This window comes from Artemia sp. Qi Xiang Cuo, chromosome 7 (genome assembly GCF_049724085.1).
Source record: "Artemia sp. Qi Xiang Cuo chromosome 7, ASM4972408v1, whole genome shotgun sequence".
NCBI classification, from domain to species: Eukaryota; Metazoa; Arthropoda; class Branchiopoda; order Anostraca; family Artemiidae; genus Artemia; species Artemia sp. Qi Xiang Cuo.
The window spans coordinates 23,870,153-23,891,941 of NC_142800.1; the positions used below are offsets into that span (position 1 = coordinate 23,870,153).

Here is a 21,789-nt window from a genome sequence, read left to right on the forward strand (position 1 = left end):
CCTTTTGAATTAAAATCAAGATGTCATCAAGCCATGGCAAATTGTAGAAAAACGGCCAATACAGATAGTCTGAGTGAGAGGCAAGCTGGCATAAGCATTTTTCAGAATGTTATACAAATGATGTCATTTTCACTTGTTGATAGATGGTCTATCATCCATCCATCCTAAGGCAGAATAACTGTACATAAATAATAGATATATAATTATATTATCTATATACAGTGGCAGAATTAAAGGTAGTGGACACTGTCCGTCACGAGTCAACCCAAAAATCTCGATCATCCCTTAGTTCTAGAACTATCTACCTTAGCAAGCACTGATATTTAACAACTTCATGTTCCTATGATGTATCGTTTATAGAATTTTAAAACAGAAATACTTGGTATCGACCCAGAACACTATTTGCCCCAACTTTTAAAGGCGAGTCGAACAAAAAGGGAAATGCTCTTCTTAAAACATAAAGAAAAGCCCCTAGCTGATAACATATATCATAACCAGCCAACCGTTTCTAGGGGGAAGAAATTCTCTTTCCGCTTTTTTAATACTGTAACCAAACTACTGCATTTGTGACATGAAGAACAGATGAAGGAACGATTCCACAGTCTCATATAGCCTAGACTTGATCTAAAATATGTTTGGAAAAAAATGTAGTCTATCACTGACTGGAACTAATGATTCCAGATTTCTTTGAGAAAAACTACATTGCCAGATTCCTGTTAATAGAACCAAATAGCCCTCATTTTGAATTACTGTTAAATGTCAGCCAGTTGTTCTTGCCTATTTCCCTATATTAGAAAAAAAAAAGAAAAAAAGACGAAAAATTAATAATTATTTAAATATATTAGGGATTGTGATTTCCATCAAAACAAATTCTCCTTCAAATTAAAAAAAATGGTACAACGAATTTTTTATTACATTTTAAATTTTAGGTAATTTTAAACAAGCACGGTCAAATATGAAGGACAATTTTAAAAGTCATAATAAGCGGAGAAATAATATACATCGGATAGTTATGAGTTTTGATTTTTTCTTCCAATTTCCCTACACAACAAAAAGGCAATATTATTGAATTATTTAAGTGTGATTAGATCTTGAGATTTTACTCCAAACTACTTTGATAGGGATGGGAATTCTCCTTCAAACCGAATATTACTTCAACTTTAAAAACTGGGAAATTACAAATTGAAGCAACATTAATAAGCATGACCGTTTACGAGGGATAATTCGAAAGGGTAATAAGGGGAGAAAAAAATGTGCTGGACAGCCTTGAGCAGGAATCTTTCCTGCTCATTTCCCTACACTATAAAAAAAAGAAAACCGTAGCGGATTATTGTTACAGTTGAAACAAGTGTTATTAGAAACAGGATTCTACTTCAAACTTGTACGTTGGAGAATGAGACTCTTGTTCAAGCCAAATTTTGCTCCAAATTGAAAAAATACAAAGAATTTTAGATTATGCTTTAAATCGAAACAACACAAAATAAGCATGGTGTAACTATGATGAATAAATTTAAAAGTCATAATAAGGGTGCAAAAAATTATGCGTCGGACAGCTATGAGCTGCAATTTTGCGTGCCTTTTTTCTTACACTGCAAAAAAAGCAACAGCAATGAATTATCAAGTTTGATTAGACACCAATATCTTACTTAAAGCTTGTTTTTAGGGGTTGGGATTCTGCTTCAAACCAGATTTTGCTTCAAGTGCAGTTTTGCTTCAATGTGTGTGGTAGAATAGATTTTAAATACATTCTAAGACCACACTGGCTATACATGACAAATGAAACTCAGAGGAAAAAAATTAACAAAATGAACAATAAAATCCAAAAAGGTGAAAAAACGAGGATTTGGTCAGCTAGTGGCGTTGAAAAGTAAACTTCGAAAGGTTCGATTTTCGTTGGTTTCTTTTTCTTTTCTTTCTTTTTTGTTTAGCACTGAGGTCCTTGAGGACATTCGGCGGAGGTCCTTGTCGAAATATTTGCTTATTTCTTCTTCTTCATGGTTCGCCACTGGCAGACAAAATCCTCGTTTTTTCACCTTTTTTGATTTTATTTTTCATTTTGTTATTTTCTTTCCTCTCTGAGTTTCATTAGAACAGATTTTAGATTATACTTGAAGTTGCTGCAACACCACACATGAATGATATGACGACTGAATTTAAAAATCATAATAAGGATGCCAAAAATATGCTCCAGGCAGCTATGAGCTGCAAGTTGGTGATTAGAAATTGAGATTCCCAATCAAACCACTGTTTTAGGGATTGTGATCCTACTTCAAACTAAACTTTACTTCAAATTAAAAAAAACTACAATACATTTCAGAATATGCTTTAAATAGCAGCAACTCTAAGAACCATGATAATGACGGCAAATTTAAGTCATAATAAGGATACAAAACATGTGCGTCGGAAAGCTATGAGATGCAGTTTTTTGTGCCTATTTCCACACACTGCAAAAAAAGCAACAGCAATGAATTACCAAGTGTGATTAGAAACGCATATTTTACTTCAACTAATGAATTAAAGGATTGTGATTCTGTTCCAAACTAAATTTTGCTTCAAATTAAAAAAAAAACAGTGATGTGTTACAATGAATTTCAGATTATACTTAAATTGCAGTAACTCAAAAAAGCTGATAAGAAGGCTAATTTAAAAGTCATAATAAGGGTAGCCTATAAAAAATATGTGCGTATTTGCATGGTGATATTGGAATTTATTAGGATATGATTTTTTTTATTACTTTTGTTTGCCTTTTCTTTATTTTTTTTAAAATTAGCTTCATTAATTTTGTTTTGTTATTGTTTTTTCCCCGTTGATAATGGCTTCCGGACATGAATTCCAAATATTCGGATTTCTTTATTATTTAAAGTTTGTTGTTTTTTGTTTTGTTCACTGCTTTGTTTAAACATTAAACGCGTTTTCACTACATTTTTATTTGTTAAATTATGTAAATCAAAAAGCAGTGTGGTCTAAGAAATTAAAGCAGTGTGGTCTAAGAAATTACGTTCGTTACCACAGACTGTTTGACCAACTTTCACTAAAAATTCGTGTATCCCCGAAAATCTCTTCAGCAATGTTAGTGAGAACAAATATTCAAGTGAAAAAATTCTAATAAGTAAGAAAAAATCTTAAATACAAATAATAGACAAAATCCAAAAATTGAAACGATTTTGAAACAAACCTAATACTATCTGCTCCGAGTTCAGTTAGGCTTGAATCTTTTGCCAAAAACGAAGAAAGGCCAGCGTTACGTTGCACAGAAGATGTAAATAAAAAAAGATGTAGCGCTACCATTGTCGACCAACAAAAAAAAAACTTGTAGAAATTTGAAACAAGAAAATCTCTTTGATACTTCGAAAAGTGCATTTAAGAACAATAGTTCTTAGAGACTGGATCCAAAATATACTGGGGAAAACAAGACTTATCACAAGCGGCGTAATTTCGTCAAAATCCAGGGAGGGGGGGGGGGGGGTGGAGCCAATTTTTCCACATCAAGTGAAAATGAGAGTGAAAAATGAACCATATAGTACCATAAAGGCAAAGATATACTGAAGAAAACTTATCTGTTTCTGTGGATGCTTGAATTATGCAGGCTTATTTTAGTTTTGACAAGGTTTTTTTGCAGAAACTAAATGTCAGCTGGGGGGCAAACTGAGGTCTGGATTGAGCAGTGGCCCTCCCCATGCCCCATAGCAAATTACGTCCCTGCTTATAACAGAATTGGAAGTTTTTAAGCACAAAAAAGAAAGATAATTCGCCTTCATTTTCCATTCAGCTAACCAATACATGTTAAACTAAATTATGAAAACTTAGCAACACTTGAAAAGGTCATTAGACCACAAAATTGCCACTCCAACGAACAGTCTCTCAATTCTTCGTAAGTATTGCTTCAACCCAATCATATTTAGAAAAACACTAAGACTACATCTATTGGGAGTTGTGCAAGTGGCAAGATACTTGGTGAAAATCTTAATGAGGTCCCGAAAGAGAATATTTTGACAAATTTTATGCAAATTGAATAGTAAATTTTATGCAGTGGGAAGATAAATCAAGACATCCATGTTTTGTTTACAAGAACAGTAAAGACAAGTGAGTTTCACGTAGGGTCCTTTTAGAGCAAAAATAAAACATAAAATTATATTACGTCAAAACAAACACAATGATTTTATGCAGAAAAAACTAAAATCACAGCCGTCTCAAACTCACAACTTCAAATTAAGTGGGGAAATGACGAGCTGGGACGGATGGCAAAATCAAAATTCTTGAGAATCATCAAAAGTACTGGCTGTAAGCCAAGTTACTGGACTTTACAATAAGATGAAGAAAATAGAGATCGAACGTCTTCTCACTCCAATATACCCTTAAATTCTTCAGCATTAATGTTCAGTCGATCTGAACAATGCGTCGCTTCGGTTGCGATGTCAAAAGTCTCCTCCGCGCCTACCTTTGGTACGTGCGGCCAGTCTTGGAGTATGCATGCCCTGTGTGGGACCCTTTCGTACTACATATTACTCACCTAATGCACAACCTAGTGTCAATACAGAAAAGGGCAGTTCGGATTATCCTGGGATGTAGTGACATTCCCTACCAAAAAGCACTCAATAAACTTGAAGTCCAGTGCCTAGAGCAAACACTGGGCAATCTCATCATGAGATTTGAAAAAGCATTACTCAAACCCAACGTTGGGTTGTGGTGGGTTCACGTTGGGTTGTGGTGGGTTCAAGGTGGGTTGGGTCAAACCCAACCCACCGTGATAATCTCCCCGCAGACGCCCCACCAAACAGAAAAACTAGACAAAAACTCAAACTGACACCTATACGCGCACGAACATACCGATATTGTAATTCATTTATGCCATTTTTTACGTCTATTTTTAACATCTAATGTTTTTGCAACTTTAAATTAGCAAAGAGCTACGAAAATTGTGTAATAAACGGTTCTCTCTTTTCTCTTTCTCTCTCTCTCTCTCTCTCTATCTCTCTCTCTCTTTCTCTCTCTCTCTCTCTCTCTCCCTCTCAAAGTATACATCCAAACAATGGCTTATAAATTGAGATAAGAGCATCGGATATTAGCCTTTGAAAATACATGCCCCCAAAGAATCCTCAGCATAAATTCGACAAATCGAATTCCAAATGCTGGGACCAAGAAAACGAACAAGCAATATCAAAACAAATATTCCTAGCCCCTAGGCCATTTCCTGAAAATGGGGGACCTTAGGATCCGCAAAACAGCTCTTCAGTAGCAGCCAGCAAAATCGGGGAGGAGAGGTCGTCCCAAGAGCCCTATTATTCCAGTCAGGATTCCAATCATACACAGAAAACGTTCTTTAATCCAAGTAGAAAGATGTACTGGAGGCAAATGTACTAACCCATACACTTCAAACTGGAAAACTGAAAATAATAACATAAGGAATTCTACTAACCTTATTAACCTTACACAACACTTTAAGTTCTGTAAACAAAGGTTTACAGGAATCAGGGCTGTGGAGTTGGAGTCGGAAATTTAGTAAATTTTTGCTGAATGAGGTTGGAGTCGGTTCTAACTTATATAAAATAAAAAAAACAATTTTTTTTTTTACTGAAAAAAAAAAGCGACATTAAAACTTAAAACGACCAGAAATTATTTCGTATATGAAAGGGATCCTCTCGTCAACGCCTCGCTCTTTACGCTTAAGTTTTTTATTGTTTAAAAAAAATAAAGTAGTGAGACAGTCAAACTTTAGCGTAAAGAGCGAGGCGTTGAGGAGGGGACAGAACCTTTCATATACGGAATAATTTCTGTTCGTTTTAAGTTTTAATGTCACTCCTTACTTTCAGCTAAAAAAAACTTATTTTTTATTTAATATAAGTTATAACCGACTCACAAAATCTGAAATATATAGAACTTAAATATTTGAAATCAGCACAAAAATCTGCTTCTTTTGATGTATCTATTGGTATCAAAATTCCTTTTTTTTTAGTTTCGGTTACTATTGAGCCGGGTCGCTCCTTACTTACAGTACGTTACCACGAACTGTTTTAAAATCTAATTAAATAAAGCTTTAAAACAGGGCTGTGGATTTTTAGGAAACTTTTGCTGAATGGAGTCGGAGGTGGTACATTGAAAATGTTTGGAGTCAGAGTTAGAGTCAGTTATAACTTATAACCGACTTCACATCCCTGCTAAGAATCCTTTTGATACGACAATATAAAGAACTTCTTTATGCTTCTCAATTTTTTAAATTGTAGATTATAATATTAAAGATTTCCGAACAGTGAGGGGTGAAGGATGATCGTGTATAACTTTGTTAGCCTCAAGTAGCATCGTGTTACGATGAAACATCAATAGTGGTAATACATAGTCCACACTTTTACAATGCGAGAACCGCAAATTTTTCTTCCGACTGTTTTCTTTTTTATTTCATTTCGTCATTTGCTTTATAGATATGACCGGTTTATAGATAACCGGTTTATAGATAGACCGGTTTTGCCTCTGAATACCTCACATACGGATTGTAAAACAAGTAATTTTTCCTTTTTTTCCAGCAAAATGTATACGACAAATAAATATAAATTTACTATGATAATTAAGACGACTGGAAAGAACTAATGAAAATAAACTGAATATTTAATATATAACCATATTAATTCTTGGAAACTTAGCAATTTAAAATTTTATTTCAATGCAATTTCTATGTTTATTTTTTATTGTTGCAAATATAAACAAAAATATTTGCAATATTTTCCGTTTTCACTAAAGCAAAAGTGACGCAACAAAGTTAGCTGCCCTCTGGTCACTTTTCACTCTTAAGCAGGGCACTGGAACACTCGATTTCAAATCGAATGAGCACCCTCCAAAGCTTATACGACCACCGCTTCTATAGAAAACTTATATGTTAACAATGGGTAACTAGTATAACTTACATCCACTGTCCTGGGGCGGAGGGGGGGGGTCAACCCCGGAGGCATAGTCATACTGCCTATAAACTATTTTGAACGAAATGGCTGTTTTAAAATTGTGATCGAATTCATTTTTTAAAAAAGAATGTGGAGAGAGTTGCCCTCCAACCACTTTTGACTTTTGAAAAGTAAACTAGAACTTAAGATTTCAAATCAAATGAGCCTCCTTCAAAGTTTATACAACCATCCCTTCAATAAAAGCATTGTGTTAACAACCGGAAACTTGTTTAACTTACAGCCCTTGCCCCGATCGGTGGAGAGGGGGTGGGTTCAGCCCCGGAGGCATTGGTACTTTATATTTGAACTATTTTGAACAAAAAGGCCATCTCAAAATTGCGATCGGATGCATTTAGGAAAAAGAGGATGTGGGGGGCTAGCTGCCCTCCAATCACTTTTGACTCTTAAAAATGAAACTAGAACTTCCTGTTTCCAATCGAATAAACCCCCTCTGAAGTTTATATGACCACCCCTTCCATATGAAGTGCTTCTGGAAAAAAAATATAAAAGAATAAATAATAAAACAATGAAGCCTAATGGCTCTTTACTATAGGCAGCGCTATAGCGTTGCCTCTGATTTTAAGTTTTCCAGAGAAACTTCACCTCGCCTTCTCAAAAGGGAGGTAGAGAATAATCTGCCTCCCTCCCTTTTCAGTCACTCCACTCCAAAATATACAAGTCTAGATCAAATTTTTAAAAGGCACAATGTTGAGATAAAATCCATTTTATTTCCAATTTCTAAGAAAACTTCAAATCAAATAAACCAGATTTATCAATTCAAGTTAGTCTATCCAGGTACTACAGAATTTTTTGATTTTTAATCAGTATCATCCACTGTACAGAAACTCTGATAAGAGAATTTAAAACTAATAAATGAAATAATGGAATGTCCAATTAAAAAAAAAATTATTCAACTTCATTGATTCACTTGATGCTTGGCAATTAAATATGCCTTGATTCTTTAACTGGAAATCCAAAAATAGCAAAACGAAAGTTTATCACAAATCAGAGCTTTAAGGGAACAATATGATCCTAGGGGGGATCTGATCGGTCATAAATACGAAATAAGTTCTATTTAGGCAATGTTGGATCATTCAGAACAATCCTGGAGGAGGGAGGATCCTCAACCTGAAATTCCCATTCCCTTGTTTCAGTTGTGCATGTAGGCCCATTTAATGTGAAGACATAAAACCGAAAACAAAAGAGCCTTCGCTTTCTGGGAAGTATTTTGTTAGAAAAACCATTATCTTTTGTCCATATCGTTTAGTTTAGATTCCAGGAGCCTCACTATATCAAATTCTAATGTTCCAACATTATCATAACTAACAATACGTGTGTCGAATATACCACAAAACACATCAATCACATCATCTTTAAATTCACAACAAATCTTGTTTAATGCTTCATCAGTCCCTAAAAAACCCCAAGCAAGCGCGGGAGCAAGGTGTTGATTCAGAGCATAGAATCTAGCAAGGAATGCATCACTGTATTTCAACTTTCGCTGTTTGTTTTTCAGCACAGACATGCATGCTGTTGTCATTGCTGATTCCTTAAATCCGTTTGAGAGCCATCTATTTTTTATAATAGCTAATACAGCACTTGGAGGGGCTTCAAGATCTTCAAATGAGTCCAGAAGTATAAAATCAAGAACAATATCAAAGAAGTTTACACAAACAATACCGCGCATCTTGAATTCTTCCAAAGATTCTTTCCAGCGCTCTGGTTCTGCAAGAAGCCGTACGAGGGAGTCATATGCAGATATCAAATCAGCTGGTTCCCGATTTAGTCTTGTAAAAAGACTACTAAGCAAATTCCTTCCAGATTCAATCAGCCAATTTTTTCTAGAATAATCATTTGTGATATTTTGAAAGGCAAGGCGAACACAATGTAACTTAACTAAAAAATCACTGTCACTTTTACAGCCTAGCATCTCTGTTCTTAAACATCTACATGGCACAAAAGTATCTTGAGAATGTTCTTCTACTAAATGTAACACCTGGCCATAGAGCTCAGGGACGGTTTCTTGGTGCTCTAAAGAATATAGATCTTCGAGTATATCACCCTCTGCTGAGTAAAAAGATCCAAAAGATGAAGTGCTAAAAGTACGCTTACTCCAAAGTGATGGAGTCGGTGTAACAGTACGCGTTTCTTCATTCTGAAATATTACAGAATGATCATGCAGAAATAGATGTTCAGCCTCATCCTGAAGTGCATAAGCAGCAGTTAGAATATGCTCTAGTTTCCGGCAGAGGCTCGCTTCACTAGCAGATGGAAGTGCATTTGGGTTACCTGATTTGAAAGCCTCCAGTGCATCCTGCCAATATTGTACAGCAACATCTAAGGCCTCAACACCCATAGCACCTAATTGTTGTGGATTGTCTATAACACATTTTCCATTTAAAAAACCATAACCAGCAATTTGAGTAGTAGCAGGACTATTGCTACGTCTTTGCAAATATAGTTCAGAGGTTGGACTTGTTGCCCCTGCTTTTCCTCTTTGACGAGGAACAAAAGGAGGAGGCTTTTTCCTTTGCATATAATAAGAAAGACAGTAAATACAAGTACCTCCCAGAGCAAGACCAAGAAACCACTTGCTACTCCATCTCAACCAGTTAGCTGGAAGGGCAGGCAGCTTAATTTTTATGTGAGGCTGAGTACTCAAAGACATCTAAAACAAGAGAATATTTGGTTAGCCCAAGAAACAGAACACAATAGAAAAGGACAAAATCACATATTAATGAATATACAGATGCTGCAGGACTATATGGTTTTTCCATTTAAATAACAATAACGAGCAGTGTGAGTAGTAGTACGGCTATTGGTATATCTTTGCATATGTAGTTCAGAGGTTGGACTTGTTGCCCCTGCTTTTTCTCTTTGACAAAGAACAAAAGGAGGAGACATATTCCTTTATATATGATAAGAAAGACCGTAAATACAAGTGGCTCCCAGAGGGAGACCAAGAAACTTCTTGCTACTCCATCTTAACCAGTTAGCTGGAAGGGCAGCTTAATTTTTATGTGAGGCTAAATGTAAACTGCATTGTCAAAAAGTAGCAAGTCTTGCTACTACTCACACTGCTCGTTATGGTTTCCCCTATAGTGATCAGCTGAAATCAATCCCATAAATACGACCACAAAAAAAAATCCCATCGGGTTTGAATACTTGATGGATTCGGCCCACCGTGAAGCATCAAATCAGGTTTGTTTGACTCCATCCCTTTTTCGTGTATTTTCACAACTAGTAAATGAAGAAACTAATCAGATCCATCAAATACAATCTACATATTGCTCAGTCAAATCCATAGAAAAATTTCTGATGTTGATTGACCTATGATCTAATGAAAGCTGCTAACACAGTCTATGTACCCCATTCTCAACATTTCGAGCGAAATAACTAACCTGGCACCAAAGAACTATCAGAGCATTCATAAATCCAATGGATTGATCCAATAAGAGAACGAAAAATTCCATTCCCGTTGTGAAAATTGCCACAAAAGTTACTTGTGCTTTCAAATAAATTAATTTTAAAAACAGCCTCCCAGACACGAAGTTTTTCAAAGAAAAACACAGCCATATTGTAACATAAGACAGACAGAAACAAAGTTCTATAATAATTAAAACCTAAAATGAACAGAAATTACTATAAAAGAATAATGAAACCCAAAACGAACAGAAATTAAAATAAATAATCAAACATAAAGATAACAAATCCAGATACAGATGAATAATCAAATCCTAAAACGATTAAAAATTAATACTAAAGTAAAACCCAAATTAAACAGAAATTATTGCACACAGGATTTTGGCTATTGTCCCCTCCCTAACCGTAAATCTTCTAAAATCTACTGTGTTATTTCTTTTTTTTTTACTAAATGTATTTTCAACAGTGTGCTTTACTTTTTCCAAATATCAATGAAAAAAAAAAATTACTACAATAATCAAGATGACTGGAAAGAACAAACGAAAATAAAGTGGATGTTTGATATAAAATGAAATTAATTCCTGGAAAACTCAGCAATTCAAGATTTATTTGTCATTATTTTTTTTTCGATGTTATAATCCTTAAAAATTGTTTGACATGTATCTTATTTTCAGAAACTGCAAATAAGACAGTAGACTTTATAAGATTTACGGTTAGAGGGAGTTATAATCCTTTACTTTGAAGAACTTCTTTTTTGTGAAGTTTTTCAAAAATTATTTTTTGTTCATTTTGTATTGTCAAAGTTTTATCATTGGTTAATATAATGCAAATTTCTCTAGTTTTTCAGATCTTGGCTTAAAAACACAAATATTGGATTCTAATTCAAAATCATAAGTTGCATATGCAGGGTTCGGACATGTCGGATCGTTTCAAATTATAGGCTATGTCCTATTTTTATGGAATTTCCCGGGCCCAATTATAGGCCAAATATAGGATTCGGAAGTCCCCGGGATCAAATCTATGGTATTATGGCGTGAGATGCCTGGTCACATAAATTCGTCTTTTCCTGAGTTTCTGCATTTTTTTTTTTTATTTATTTCAAATACAAACTGTACGAACAGTAAAAAACAGTAACAAATCAGATACACATACTGTGCCAATGATTTAGTGATACAGGTAAAATACTAGGAATCACTCTTGCTGCTTCTTCGCCATCAATCTCGACATGAGGTCAGTTTTCTCTTTGCAAGAGACTGCTCCATTCTCGCAGATTCCACCATCTGCTCTCTTTCACTTGTTCTGGACTTCACAGCTCCTTCGAGCGAAGAAACAGCTAGGGTAATGTCTATGGAACTCTTGGACTCGGCAGCTTTCTTCATTCTGTCAGTCGCTTCCTGAAGTAGCCTAAAGTATCTGCTACTGTTTTCTTTTCTTGCTCTGATTGTCTAAGTTTTTTCCTTTTGCCTTCCAGGTCTTCTATTTCTTTCTTTGTGTCGTAAACCTCCTGCAACTTTCGCGTGTTGTCCTCTTCGAAAGCTGTTTTCTCCTTCTCGGATAGCTCTTCTTTTTTCTTTTCATCCAGATATTGTTGATACCGAGATCGTGCAGAACGTGAAAGATTCAACAGCTCTCTTGCAATAACAAACGGTTCTGGATTTCCTCCATAAAGCCTCAACGTCATATACCATGAGTGCCGCATCCAGAACGCGTTCAGACATTAACGCCTGGTCTTCACTAAGAACCCTACCAGAACGCGAGAACCCACACTCAACATCTGTACTGCCGTGCGGCAACGTCAGCACCGCTTTGATAAGCTTGGTAAGTTCCAGGTACTTGCTGTCCCCGCGATCATTCACCAGTCCAAAATAATGGCTCTAAAAATGATCGATCCGAGTAATGTTCTCACGGGGTCCAGTTTCCGTTCGCAAAAGCAGCCACTCAGCCTAGGCGGCGTCTGAGCTTACTCCAATCGCAATCTCTTGTGCCACAACCGCCATGTCTGCAACACTTCTCGAAACCTTCATGTTGATTGTACTCAAACAGCGTAAAGCCTCTAGAAAACAATCCTCTTCCAGAGGACATTTGTTCAAAATATGGCGAATATCCGCAATAATATGATTTCGGACATTGACAAAGAAAATGGCCTTGTCTTTCAGTGTTGCTTTCTCACCGAAAGCCGAAATTCCACATATTCTGAAACTATGGGCTGCAAATTTTCTGCAAATTTTTCAGCAAGGTTAAACATTTCTGGCGAGAAATTTTCAGTCTCGGTCACGAAATCTCGAGTAAAGACCCGTCCACAAAGCATCACAACTAGTCTTTGATTTCTGAGTGCAGAACATGAATGAGAGGCTCTTTATTATGGAACAGTTGGGTGAAACATATGAACGGTTCTGTTGAGGCTAGAACAAACTCGATTTGGGCCTCTATCGTCGCAGTTTTGATATAAGCCACAATCTCCAGAAATTTCGGAGTGGACAGAAGATTCTTCCGTTTTTCCTCTCTCGGCACGAAGTTCAGGAAGTACTCTAAGATCGCCGGCCACTGCTGCATGATTCTAGCAAGGGCACGTCCGATCGCCAGCCAACGGCTTGGGACACGCTTCATGAAAGCATTCTCAGGCACTCCCACTTTCTTTCGGCACTTTCGATAGTCTTCACAACGTGCAGGCCAGCCGTCAATAAATGTATACAGAAGAATAACAAAATCAGAGCTTTCTTCTCCGAACACCTGAAGACCTTTCAAGAAAGCACTATGGATTATATGGATGTTGCAAGTACCAATGTTCAACCTTCCCTTTCCCATCACTTTCTTTTTTTTCGGCATTGAACTTGTTCCAAACACTTTTTTTGACGTTAGGTTCATTTCCAAGCCTGAACAGTTTGTCAAGTGGCAGCTGATTCTGCTCAATGGCTGACATAATCTTCCTATACAGGTCATCACTTGTTGCTTGGCCCATAAAACTTGTACATAAACGTCTGCTCTAGATTTCGTTTCCATATGAGGACCAATATTGAACACGCATCTGTAACTCTTTCATACCAGCGTTGTTGGTTGTCTCGTCATATTCTAGTACAAAATATGACTGAGGGTCCTTCACAAGCATTTGCTTACAGCAAGGATGCAGCGCATCGGTGATCAGATACAAGAGTTTCTTCGCACATAGGGACATTCTGTCGGGGATCTTACCGGGGAATATCGCATGGAAGGTTGCAACAATATGGTCTGAAGAGTTAGCAGACATGGAACCCTGTACCGTCTGAAGTGCCCACACTAACTCAACTTTATAAGCAGCATCACGCTCACAAAACATGTTTGTACCAACTAATGGTTTATCCTTGGTTATTTTATCAACTCGAGACTGTCCGGTCAGGTGAAGCTGTAGTGGATGTAGTTGAGCAGTAACTATGGCTTTATGTTCTGCAGATCGCACATGTTTATTTAGCTTAGCAACAACAGCTGTTCAACCAAGATTTTTCAAGCAGAGTTTGCAAGAGAACGAGTACTGGTCGTTCCCAGTCCTACACAATTTGCAAATCTTTCTACCGCTGCAATCTGTCTTAGCAAGCCATGAACTACTAAACTTGGTAGGCCATATACTTAATTACCAAACATCACCAGCAAAATAGCATACCGCGATTAAAAAGGCCATAAAAAGAAAAATATGGATATGTCCGAAGCTGGGCCGCATTCGCATCAGCCTTTTATAGCGTTCGTTCAGCCAGGAAACGCACAAGTCGCAAGAAAGAACTCCAGTCTCATTAAGCAGAGACTGCTAGCCTATATACTGATCTTTGCTCATTTTGGACAGGCCCAACATGACAAAAAACAAAACATAGGCTACTAAGTCAACATAACAGCATAGCCCAGGCAGAAGCAGCTTACTAAGCCCAACACAAAGCATTGGTTAAGTTCAAACAGCTCAACAGTTGTAATTAATTAATTATCAATCTACACCCAAAGACAACACAGTCTACAAGCAGAGTCGAAAGCAAAGAAAAGCACATCTTGGCTTACTTAACGAGCAGTAAAAATTGCAAATCATGAGCAATGTTCTTAGTGCTCTTCAGCCGAATATATAGGAATAATAGGATTTTAGCTAAAATATAGGCATTTTATAGGAGTGCATTAAAATATACGAATTTATTGGAATTTATAGGAGACCGAATCCTGCATATGGTGATCTGAGCACTGTCTCTGATTGTATTCAATACTGTATTTGACGGCTCAAATTCCCTTGAGTTTTGAATCCAGGTTTGGACTAGTTCTTGATCTAAGATTTTGATCCAACAGCAATTTCTAGGAAATATACTTGAAATGGTCCTTCTTGGAAAATATTCCAAAGATAACATATGGGTCATATATAGCCTGTATACACATATATCTATCTGACAATCTATGTGCACATAATACTGTTTGACTGAGTTCAAAATTCTTTAAAAGTTCAAACTTGACAATTAGCAGTTCTTGATATACTTCTTATATGCTCCTTTGACAACCTGGATGCACATAGTGTCTTTTGATTTATTTTGACATCCCCTGAAAGTTTTGACTTAATACCCTTACTGTTCCTGCGATATTACACACATCAATTTGACAAACTAGATACCAATAGTATCTTTTGATTTAGTTCATCATCCCCTTCAAAATCCCTGAAAGTTCCAACTTTTTGCCATTTCTGATATATTACAGATATAGCCTCTTTACAACCACCATGCAAATGGTGTCTTTATATTAAGTCCAATATTCCCCTCAACACTCTCTGGAAGTTTCAACTTAATACCCTTAACTATTCCCGAGATATTGCAGATATGCCATTTTGACAACCTGGAAGCAAATGCTGTATTTTGATTTAGTTCAATACCTGCACAACATTTCCTAAAAGTTAAAACTTAATCTTCTTAATTATTTCGAAATATTGCAGATATAACCTTATGACAACTGGGATGCACATAGAGCTTTAATGTCAGCGTCTTCCTGAACATTATCTGAAAGGTTCAATCTACTACCCATAAATATTCTTGAGATATTGCAGATATGTCATTTTGACAACCTGGACGCATAAAGTGTCTTTGAATTTAATTCCATCTTAGTGTTCCCTGAAAATTTCAACTCAATACCTGTAGCTGTTCCAGATATTAATATAGATGCACCCAGATATGTCCTTTTGACAACATGAATGCACCTAGTGTTTTATTTTTATTTTTATTTAGTGCTGCATCACTCTCACCATTCTTGGATAATTTTAACTTAATATCCTTAGCAGTTGCTGAGATATTGTAAATATGCCCTAGTGATCACGTAGATGCATGTAGTATTTTGGTTTTTGAATATCCCTCATCATTCCCATAAATTTCCAGCTTAATAACCTTAGCCAATCCTGGAATATTCCAGATAAACAATTTTAACAACCCGGATACACTTAAATTCTTTTGGTTAGTTCAATAATAGTAGCAGTCATGGTAGTATTACCAATAGTAGTAGCAGCAGTAATACCAGTCACAGTCGTAGTCGCAATCGGAGTAGAAGTAGTCACAATCACAGTCAGACTTAGTGAAGTCACAGTCGTAGTCTCTTAATTGCTCACAAAAGTAGTCGCAGTTACAAGTTGTTGCAGCAGCAAGTAATTGCAGTTGCAAGTTGCAACAGCCACTAATAGTTTTAGTCCTATTCGTCAATAGTCGAAGTCACAAGTAGTCGTCATTGCGGTCACAGTGATAGTAGTAGTGGCCCTGAAAGTTTCAAGTTAAAACCACTAACTGTTGGTAAGATATTTCAGATGAACCCTTTTGATAATCTGGATGCACATACTGTCTTCTGATTTAGTTCAAAATCCCCCCTAAAATTCCCTGAAGTTTCACTTTAATATCCTTAGTCTCTGCTGACACACCCAGGATCAAACACTCAGTCCTTTTACCAATAACACATCCTATATGTAGACAATGGGCAAACTGCAAAATTTACAACCACTGCCCTGGGAGTTGTGAGGGGTCGTGTCTTCCCTGGAGCCATAGGTATTGGACTTTTTAACTATTTTAAACGAAATGTCTATCTCAAAATTTTGATCAGTGTTGATCAATTTTGATTATTTCATTCCTAGAAGCATATTTATTTGACCTTTAGACTATTTTGAACAAAATGGCTATCTAAAAATTTTTAATAGATGTCTTTGGAGGCATGGCTGTTAAAAGGGGAAGGGGGCTGTTTACACTTTAATCACTTTTGACTTGTAAAAGAGAACCAGGACTTTCAATTTCCAATCAAATGAGCCCCTCCAAAATTTATAAGATCACCCATTCAATATAAAGTGGCTCTAGAAAAAAAAATAAAACATTAAAGCCTTATGGCTCTTTACTATGGGCTATGCTAGAGCACTGTCTCTGGCGAATAAAAAAACTAGTAATGTCTAATAATGATGCATATATTGTATTTTAATTTAATTTAGCATAACACCTTAGCATTCCTTGAAAATTTCAACTCAATACTTGTAGCTGTTCCTGAGATCAAAAAAAATACTTCCAGATACATCCTCTTGACAACCTGAATGCACCTAGCGTTTTTTTATTTAGTACAGTGTCCCTCTAAAAATTCTTGGAAATTCTTAACTTATTAGTCACACTCACAGTCACAATTACAGACGCAGTCACAGCTGCAAGTGGTTGCAGTCGCATCCACAAGCAGTTGCAGTCACAACCACAAGTAGTTGCAGTTGCAGTCACAAGTGGTCACATTCACAAGTACTTGCACTCATAAGTAGTCACATTTGCAGTAGCAAATAGTCTGAGTTGCAAGGAGCCACAGTCACAAGTAGGCGTAGCCACAAGCATTTGCATTTGCAAGTTGTTGCAGTTGCAAGCAGCTACAGTCGCAGTTACAAACAGTCTTAGTCACTATCACAAGTAGTCTTAGTCACATTCTCAAGAAGTCACAGTCGCAAGCCGTCGCAGCTGTAAGTAGTCGCATTCACAAGTAGTCAGAGTCACAAGCAATTGCAATCACAATAGCAATCACTAATTGTCAAAGTCGCAGTCACAAATAGTTGCAGTCACATCCACAATTAGTTGAAACCGCTCGCAATTGTAGCCTCAGTCACAAGTAGTCACGGTTGCAAGTTGTCGCAGCTACAAGTAGTTGCAGTTGCAAGCAGTCACAGATGCAAGTTGCCGCAGCCACAAGCAGTTGCAGTCCTAGTCTCAAGTAGTCGTCATTGCAGTCAGTGGTAGTAGTAGTAGTAATGGCCCTTAAAGTTTTAAACTAAAACACTTAGCTGTTCATAAGATATTGCATATAGGTTATTTTGATAACCTGACTGCACATAGTGTCTTTTTAGTTCAAGATCACCCTTATAATTCCCTAAAGCTTTACCTAAATATTCTTAGCCTTTCTTGACACACCAGGATCAAACAGTCCTTCCTTTCCCAATAATACATTCTTCTTGTAGGCTATTAGCAAATTGCAAAATTTACAACCCCTAAACTGGCGGCTGTGGGGGTCATGTCTTCCCAGGAGCCAGAGTTATTGGATCTTTTAATTATTTCAAACAGAATGGTCATGTCAAAGTTTTGATCAGTATTATTCAATTTTGATCAGTTCATCCCTGAAGGCATAGTTGTTTTTTTTTTTTACCTTAAGACTATTTTTAACAATTTGGCTATCTTAAAATATTGATTTGATTCTTTGGAGGGATGGCAGCTAAAAGGGGGACTGGTTGCCCTCTGATCACTTTTGACTTATAAAAAGGGCACTAGAACTTTCAATTGTCAGTCAAATGAGCCCCCTCCAAAATTTCCAAGACCACTGAATCCATTTGAAGTGACTCTAGGAAAAAAATAAATCGAAGCCTTATGGCTCTTTACTACAGGGGCAATTCTCTGAGCATTGCCCTGGCAAAAAAAAAACTAATGAAGTACACATTTTTCTGTGCAGAGTATGAAAGATACACTCTCAAACTGCACTTAAACACAAACCATTTTCCAACTGAAACAAGTATCATAGGCAGCGCGATTGCGCTGCCTAAGTAAAGAACGATGTTGGCACAATGTATTATCTGTTGTTTTTTTTTGGTTTTAGACCAGGGCACTTCGTATCGAAGGAATTGTCTTAGAAACTTCGAAAAGGGCTCAATCGATTGGAAATTGAAGTTATCAAGTATTTTGCAATAGGTTGCATCAAGACGCTGGGTAATTGTATACAGAGAAAATCCAAGACAGATAGTCCAAGTAATTGAGAGGCAAATGTTTAAATGGCTGGGTAATCAGACGCTCTAATGCTCTTTTTAAGAGTCAAAGTGATCAGAGAGCAGCTACCCTCTCACCCCTACACACACGTCATATTGTCCCAAAATGCATCAAATAGAAATTTTGAGATAGCCATTCTATTCAAAATAGTCTTAATATCATATAACAAGGCTTTTGGGGTTGAAACAAACTCCAGAGATTAGAGGAAAGGGTTGTAAGTTATGCCCAAGGGTATTAAAGGTTTTTATGGAAGGAATGGCTGTTTAACTTCAGAAGAGACTCAGTCTTTCTCCCTTAAAAATACTATGTCAACGAACAGAAATTAATCCGAGCAGAGCTCTAAATCCTATTCTTTCTTAAAGCAACTATGTCATTTTCACTTTACTGAAAAAATTATTTTAAGTGTTCTCACTTTTTTAACTTTAATAAATCAAAAAAGAATTCAAAATTTTAGAAATAAATATCAGCATATGTATATTAAACTGAAAATGCACTTTTTTTCAGTAGATTCATTTGAATTTTTTCAGTCCTGTACAAGTCATATTCTGGCTTTTAGGAAGCATAGAGTTTAGAACCCTACTCAGATTAATTTCTGCTCGTTTTGAGTTTCTTTTATTTTAATTTCTGTTTGTTTCGGGTTTCATTCATTTATTGACACTGACCTATGGTAGTTGTATGCTTGGTAGATTATTTGATTCTATTTTTGTTCATTTTTGGTTTAATAGAGTTCTTTACTTTTTTTTGAAAAACTTATTTTACAGAAAAAGTTTTTTGATTAATAACAATAAAGCAACCTCTTATTGATTCTTATGTTGAGCTTATTTGATCAAACTTTTAATGTTTGTATGTTGCAAATTAACCAACTTACTTCTCCCATAATATCTAAATAATATATTCTAGCATAAAAATTAAAATATCTTAGCAAATTTTATTTGGAAGAGAGAGGAAGTAGTCTGAAAAAAATCTGTAACTGGCCAAATAAGGACTTTGCTGAATTATAAATTCAGAGTATAGCTTTATAGCAGCAATAACATTAAAAACATTCCTTTAATTGTTCATTTTTATTTTACAATACCAAGCTACTTTCTGAGTAAACTTTGCAGTATAAATATTCTTGCAAAATCTTTAAATCACATAATTCAAACTAGCAGAAAATTGTAAAATCTTAGAAAAATGAAACAGATGTAACAGTAAAAAACAAGTTTTCAAATAGAAAGGTATCTCAGATCTAGGTTAAGAAGACGCAAATCAGGACTAATAAAATGTGGTTAAAGAAAACCACATCTATAGCTGGTGTTAAATATAAAGAAGCCATTTAACTTCTTTTACCACCATTTCTTTTACCGCTTCTTTTTACATTATTTCATGTAGCAATACCACTACATGAAATACAGCTCAAACATCTTGCTTTAAGTTTTGTTTCCTTTTTTTACTTGTCAAATCATTTTGAAAAAAATGACAAATGTTTTTGGATAGTTGGACCAAGTTTAAACAACAAACTTTTTTGATCTTCCATTCTTAATATAAATGGAGACAAAAAAGGAAAGAACTCTTTCTAAGACCAAAAAATAGAAGAAAAATGAATGTTTTTATATTCAGTTACTACTTCTCTTCAGAGACAACATAAAAATCCTTTAACATTTAATTTATTTCTATTTTTTCCACTAGGCCAAAGCAGCTAAGATTTCATTTCATTCATTAGTTACAATAGAGCTGATAGAGCTTTGTTACAATACATTGGAATGCCTTTGTTACCAATTAGACCCTCTTGCCATATACTTTGCAAGCTCCTTTCTTGAAACAGCTTGCCCAGTGCACTGTTTGCTGGTTCAGCCATATCCTTTGTCTACCACATAATGCACCAGCACAGGTTGTTTTGGCTTTGATCACACCCTGCACAGATGAAAACGTCCCAGAGAACACCCCTCTACTAGGTGGAAAGGCAAAGCCAACAAACTTCCTGCTCAAGCCCATATCTCAGTGGAAGAAGCTGCAAGCATGGCAAGCAATAGATCAACCTGGAGGCACCTGGTATCATTGTTCTCTATGACTTCGTGGCAAGAGCCATAAGTCAAGCCAGTTGAGTAAGAATAAAAAAAAATTTATTCCATCTACTACTGATCCATGTCCATAAATATATAGCTTAAGTGAAATATTCAGTTTCAGAGTTTGGTGTAGTTTTATTTCTTTGTCTTGAAAATCAAATATGTTAAAATGTATTGTTTATTGAGAACCCATGAATGTAATAGTGAAAAGAGAGAGCAAAAAAAAGAAAGACAAAACAACATACAAAATATGACGCACTAGATAACACAATACAAACAAATTTAAAAAGAAAATAAATGCATAATATCATCCCCAAATGTAGATAACTGGCGTTAAAAAAAAGTGAAGCATAATAGGGATACCAATTTCACTCACTTTTCTTATTATGCTTAACTATGAATTGAGCAATAGATCAGAACTAGTAACTTTCAATTTCCAAACCATCTAGTGCTCCAGTGCCATGGGAGGGGGGGGGGCAAACAAAGTATCCTAAATATTTTGCAAAATGGAGAAATAGGATCCAAATATTGAAATGGACAGCTTTGATCAAGGTCTTCCAGAAGAGTACAGCATGCAAAACGCCATGGATGGTCTGGCACATACACGAGCACATACACGTGGTCCAGGCCGAAGGCCTCGACCGAGTCCGTTGATTTTGAATTGAAGTTATCAAGTATTTTGGGCAATAGGTTGCATCAAGACTGGGCTGGGTAATTGTAGACAAAGAAAAGCCAAGACAGATAGTCCAAGTAATTGAGAGGCAAATGTTTAAATAGCTAGGGCACGGGTAAATGGCAGGAGTATGAATGACTCTCTTATTGCACACATACTTGTCAGGTTAGTTTTTGGAAAGGCATGCCTGCCTAGAATCTTAGGCATGCTGATCAAGAATTTAAAAAAGAGGCAAACAAGGAACACCCACCTATGGTCTTAAGAAGGTTGACCAAGAATTTAAAATTGACATAGGACCATAAATTTGCTTGAAATAACAGGCAAAACAATCGTTTAAGGGTTTTTTTTTAGGGGGAAGGTTTTTTTTCCTTGCACAATAACAAAAATTAGACTGTATTTAACAATTTGAGCAAGAGCTGCTCAGAAATTCTGGACAACATAGGAGCGGGGGGGGGGGGCGTCCATGCCACAAGGCTCTTTCC

At 36.2% G+C, this 21,789-nt stretch overlaps 2 protein-coding genes across 4 annotated transcripts in view; both read right to left on the bottom strand.

Moving 5' to 3' along the window:
- Positions 1 to 21,789, bottom strand: part of Naxd (NAD(P)HX dehydratase) — a 45,038-nt gene that overhangs the window by 6,853 nt on the left and 16,396 nt on the right. The window lies entirely within an intron of this gene.
- Positions 7,638 to 21,789, bottom strand: part of Miga (mitoguardin) — a 30,492-nt gene continuing 16,340 nt past the window's right edge. For all 3 annotated transcript variants that reach the window (XM_089091433.1, XM_089091434.1, XM_089091435.1), the window contains exon 2: positions 7,638 to 9,597. In XM_089091433.1, coding sequence (XP_088947559.1) covers positions 8,173 to 9,597 — 1,425 coding nt within the window. In that variant the 3' untranslated portion in view covers positions 7,638 to 8,172. The remainder of the gene's footprint in view (positions 9,598 to 21,789) is intronic.